Below are 5,041 nucleotides of genomic sequence, written 5' to 3'. Positions count from 1 at the left end.
TTTATTTTCCCTTAAGCAATCGGTTAATAGAGACTTGAAATGAGAAATGTGAGAGAAAAGAGAAGAGAGAGAAAGAAAACACTTAGATTTAAAGGCCGTGGTGCGATTTTTGTCCATTGAGCCTGTTGGGATAATTCTTGTCTCGCTATAAGGAAGATTTATCCTATTTATGATTTCAAAAAATTTGTGTTTTTTATATTTTTTTGCTCAAATTTGTATTTTTGTTACCGAAAAATATGAATAACTTTGTATTGACAGAAACTTTCACCGCGTAATTTTTTGTATGTTATAGAAAACATGATTACGAGCATTTTAAGTATTTATTTTAAAATTTTCACTGTGTGATTTTAAAAATACAATGATTTTTGTTTACCCTAAAATTTATTTTAATATCTAAAAATAGTAATGTAGTACAATAAAAGTCTTAAAATATTATTTTATACAATTTCTAGTATTTTTGTAATTTTCTAAAAAAGTTTATTTTTTCATAATAGGATTTTTTTGTTGTCTACCATTATGATATTTTGTCATATTCTTAATTAAGCTCAATTATGCTTTATTTATTACAAAGCATTTAAAATGGATGTGGATATATACTTGAGTAATAGTTGATTGCTATTACTAATATAATAATATGATAATAATCTGAATGTGTGAAATAAATAATTAAAGATTGGTTGACCTGTTGGTTAGAGACTAATTGACCTGTACAAGATGGTGGGCTGATGAATTTTCCTTTAAATAATATGGTTTGTCATTATCATATACTAATTCACGTGATACACTGATTGAGAGTTATAAGAAAATCATTACTGTGCCAACGAGTAAGGAGTGACGACTCTATTTACTGAGCCAACGGTTTACTAACACTGAAAAACACTGTGATAACAAATGCTTCTACTTGTTAAGTATGAGTATTGATATATATATATATATATATATATATATATTAGGCATTATTCTTATTTTTGTATGGATTTATTGTTACTGTACGAATTTACTATTATTGTATTATTCTGCTACTCATGCCACTGAATTGTTATTGTTATTGATTTAAATACTTATATTATTTGATATTACTGATGCACTATAATGATATTATGTATGTGATATTAAGCACATGATATAAATTACCTGAATAGTATTAATACGCTCTTATATGATTTTACTATATTGACATGATTTCGATAATCTTTATTGATATTTGATTTGATACTTTATATGGTTTATGTACTGATTGATATTATTGGTATGATGATTGTTTTATAGATTTGACATTTGTAATGGATTACTATTTTACTAGTTTTTATACCTTAGTGCTGTACTACTTATAGATTCTATTACTATTGCATTTGCGTTTACTATTTCTGTACTCATTCAATGATTATATGAATTTAACTGTTATAATTTGACTGTTAACATATATATTGTTCATTCACTATTCTTTGAATTCAATTATAGGTTTTGGTGACCTGCTGGGCTTTTTAAGCTCATTATATATGGTTAAATGATTTTAGGTCAGGGCAGGAGAGCATGAGTGTGAGGCTAGTCAAGATTCTTCAAGATTTATTTTTTTGTTATAGTCCTGAGTAGTGTATATAATTTTTGGGAATGAATATAAATGTGTGCATTGATTTTTTGAAATATAGAATCTATTTTATTATTTAATATTGATAGATGATATTACTTAGCTCTAATTATTATTTATTAAAGGAGAAATGAATAATTCTTCTAATTTAAATTCTAGGGCATCACACACATAGTTGTGTATTTGGGAAATTTTCTGAAAATTTATTTTTATCCTAATACATAGCTATGTATTGATGTGTATAAGCTTTGACATAATGATTTCAATAATTTTTTTATTTTTTTTATTCATTTTAAATTTTCTAGAGCTTTTACACAGTTATGTATCAAGGAAATTATGTTGGACAAATTATTAATCCCCTGTACACACATTTGCATATGTATAATTCAATTATCACTTTTTGTTATAGAGCATCATGATTTAGAGTTATATACAACTCTTTAGTTCTTTTCAGCAATGATTTTAAGGACATATTAAAGGAATTACACATACATTAATTTTTGGAGTTCTCTACATTACAACAGAATGCTCCCATCATACACATGTTGTTGTCATTATGGGATATGCCAAAGCAATGCTTCATCATCAAGTGGTATGAGCTACAAATTACTACATTTGACGTGTCTCTTAATATAGAAATGGTAAACATGGGAGCTGAATTTAACATGGAATGTGAGACATTATCACTATTTACTTCAATCGATATTATAAATGAGATGATAAGACTAAAAAAATCAACTCATCACACCCTTGCCATAAATAAATTTATCATGTTTTTATTGTCTAATTTATTCTTTCACTTTAATAACTATAGAACCCCAACGAGGCTATTTAGTGTTGCACATAATATAGATTAATTCTCATTTTACAATTAGGCAACGATCATTAGGGATTTCTTAGTTGCTTAGCTTGATAGGATTGCTAAAAAGTTTGATAACTTCAAGGCACTAAGTATGTTAAGTGATAATTTATATATTTGACATAAAATAAGTTCAAAAAATTAATTGAATGTACTAGAATTCCTATAAAAACCCTAATTTCAATTACAATCCTCGAACTTCATCTCTCCTTATCTACATCTCCGCCGTCCCGGCCACCTCGCCGTCCCCCACTAACCTCCACCGCCAGCCTCAAGCAAACGCCTTTCCCCTTAACCTTTCTCCATTCCCCGACACCGATCTACATAATCCCTGCCCTCATTTCCCCTTAAAAATATCTTGCATCCATCTCAGATCCCTTTCCAATGGAAGGTGAAACGGCCTCTGATCCCATCGCCGACGGATCTCCGCTGGTGTCTCGGGTGCGGAAACTTTTGTTTCGGCGAATGCTTGTCGGTGTTAAAGACGGGCGATTCTTTCTTGGGTCTTTCCATTGCATCGACAAGCAGGGCAACATCATCCTGCAGGACGCCGTAGAGTACCGCAGTATCCGACGATCGCCGCAGTCGCCGATGGAGCAGCGGTGTCTTGGTATCATCCTAATTCCTGCTGCCTGCCGCTCTTCCTGCCATGTAGATTGCTCCATCAACGAGCAGATGTCTCTGCTATCTATCATTTGATGAAGATGGGAATCTGGAGGTGAGGGTTCAAATTCAACTGAATAAGGCTTCTTTTATTATTTCGAGTTTGCTGTTTCTGTTATGGAACTAAACAGCGCTTTTGTTTGATAAGCTTTGAATCGTAAGTGTCAAATGCAGAAATCCACGTATTTTTGTACACAATTCTGTTTATATTCATGAGTTCATTTGTATAAAAATACTTTGATGAAATGGAATTACGATCTAACTTGTTAGTTAATGCTATTTCACGAAATTTTTAGTTTGCGATCTAACATTTTAACCTTTATATATGATTTTAACTTCTAAACCATATCAAAATATATGAATGTAAAAATTTGTTTTGAATAAATTAGTATTAGTGAAATTTTTATATAATTTAAAGATTTAAATCTAATATAAACACATAAAATTTTTTATGCTAGCTTTGTGAATGCATAGAAATTTTTGTGATATGCATGCAAATTCTTCTTTTTTCTATTGTTTATGTTGATAAAAAGCTCACTTTAAAACATCAAAACTAGCACTCTAGCTCCCTTCCTCTCTCAGCATTAAGTCATTGCCTTCCTCCTCTCCGCCCTCCTCTTCCTTGGCTTTGCCAAAGCCATTGCCAACATAGCTGATGAGGAGCCCAGCTTCCTCCTCTCCACCCTTCTCATGCAGATGACAATGATAAAGATGATCAGATCGATCGCACACAACAACTGAGAGTTGGGAGACTGGTGAGATCTATTCATTTTTGTCGGCTTTGACGATGTTGCTGGTGGTAAAATAATTGTGTTGTTATGCCATATCTGAATGTGATTTCCTCTTGGTTTAGAGTGTCAATCTTTTGAATTTGTTGTCCAATTTTTTGTCCATTATTGCTTTTGGGAAATTTCTTTTAAAAATTTGGGAAAGTTGGTAGCTTGGCCTCCAAGATAAGATTTTTTTTTTTTGTTTTTCAGGGCTTTATGAGATTTCATTAAATTCTTAATAGTTTGTCTCATTCTTTTCCTCTAGCAGTTTTTTTTTTTTTTTTATCGACCTAGTTAAACTGTTTGGATTTGAGATTGGGGTGATTTTTTTTTTCCTTTTTTTATATTTATAATCTGAGGCAGCTAGAGATGATTATAGTTTACTGATATTCCATATTCTTGGCATTCTTGAAGGAAGATGAAACATTGATGCATTTAAGTAAAGGGAAAACTAAGTTTTTTATCTGTCAAGAAGATGATGGGGGTCGATGGGATGAACAAAGATTAGAGTTTTCTGTAATATCTTTCCCCACTGATTAATAGGTGCTGTTGTCAACAGCTTCAAGGTTTATCATGAAAGATCATGCTGTGTATTGCCGATGTAACTTACAATAAAAGGTTCCAATTACAAGCTTTGGAGGGGAAGCAAATGAAGGTACAATGATTGATGTTGTTATTATGAACATGGCAATAATCTTAGTTCTGTTAAGTCTCTTATGTATTGAAAGTTCTTTTAGCATTGTGTTGTTTTGATGAAGGTTGTAAATTTCCAACTTTATATTAAGTGATTTTATTATAATCATTTTCTGTTGTGAACTATCATTCTGAACTGCTTGTTCACTAATTTGTCCAAAGCAGAGTTATTCTTTCCCTATACATATAATTCATTAAAGCAAGAACTGCCATTGCATGGGCAATTAAAGAAAATCGGATGCGCTTTAAATACTTGAATATTTTGAGGTATTTTCATGAGCATAAAATAATTATAAGTGATTTTTTTTATTTGATTTAAAGTAAAATAAATACAGTTAAAAAAATCCAACGATGGTGGTGGTTGACGATTGCAGTGGGCAGCGGCGATGGTGGTGGTTGACGATTGGCAGTGAGCAGTGGCGACGGTAGGGTAGGCGTTGGTAGTAGGCGATGACTGACAATGGTGAT

General features: G+C 31.6%; 1 protein-coding gene across 2 annotated transcripts; it reads left to right on the top strand.

The window, feature by feature from the left end:
- Positions 1 to 2,592: 2,592 nt before the first annotated feature.
- Positions 2,593 to 4,696, top strand: LOC110111398. Of its 2 annotated transcripts, none has more exons than XM_020843250.2 (2): positions 2,593 to 3,165; positions 4,424 to 4,696. In XM_020843250.2, exon 1 carries the CDS (start codon positions 2,832 to 2,834, stop codon positions 3,144 to 3,146), a length of 315 nt encoding a protein of 104 aa, XP_020698909.1. In that variant the 5' UTR covers positions 2,593 to 2,831; the 3' UTR covers positions 3,147 to 3,165; positions 4,424 to 4,696. The 2 variants fall into 2 exon arrangements, with proteins under 2 accessions (XP_020698909.1, XP_020698907.1); XM_020843248.2 differs by lacking the exon at positions 4,424 to 4,696 and adding an exon at positions 4,295 to 4,370 and having other exon boundaries at positions 2,594 to 3,165.
- Positions 4,697 to 5,041: the final 345 nt, after the last annotated feature.

Source organism: Dendrobium catenatum, unplaced genomic scaffold (assembly GCF_001605985.2).
Source record: "Dendrobium catenatum unplaced genomic scaffold, ASM160598v2 fragScaff_scaffold_134, whole genome shotgun sequence".
NCBI lineage: Eukaryota > Viridiplantae > Streptophyta > Magnoliopsida > Asparagales > Orchidaceae > Dendrobium > Dendrobium catenatum.
This window is presented reverse-complemented; position numbering and strand designations above follow the sequence as displayed.

Coding starts and splice junctions, on each gene's coding strand:
- LOC110111398 (XM_020843250.2), top strand. CDS start 2,832: ATGGAAGGTGAAACGGCCTCTGATCCCATCGCCGACGGATCTCCGCTG.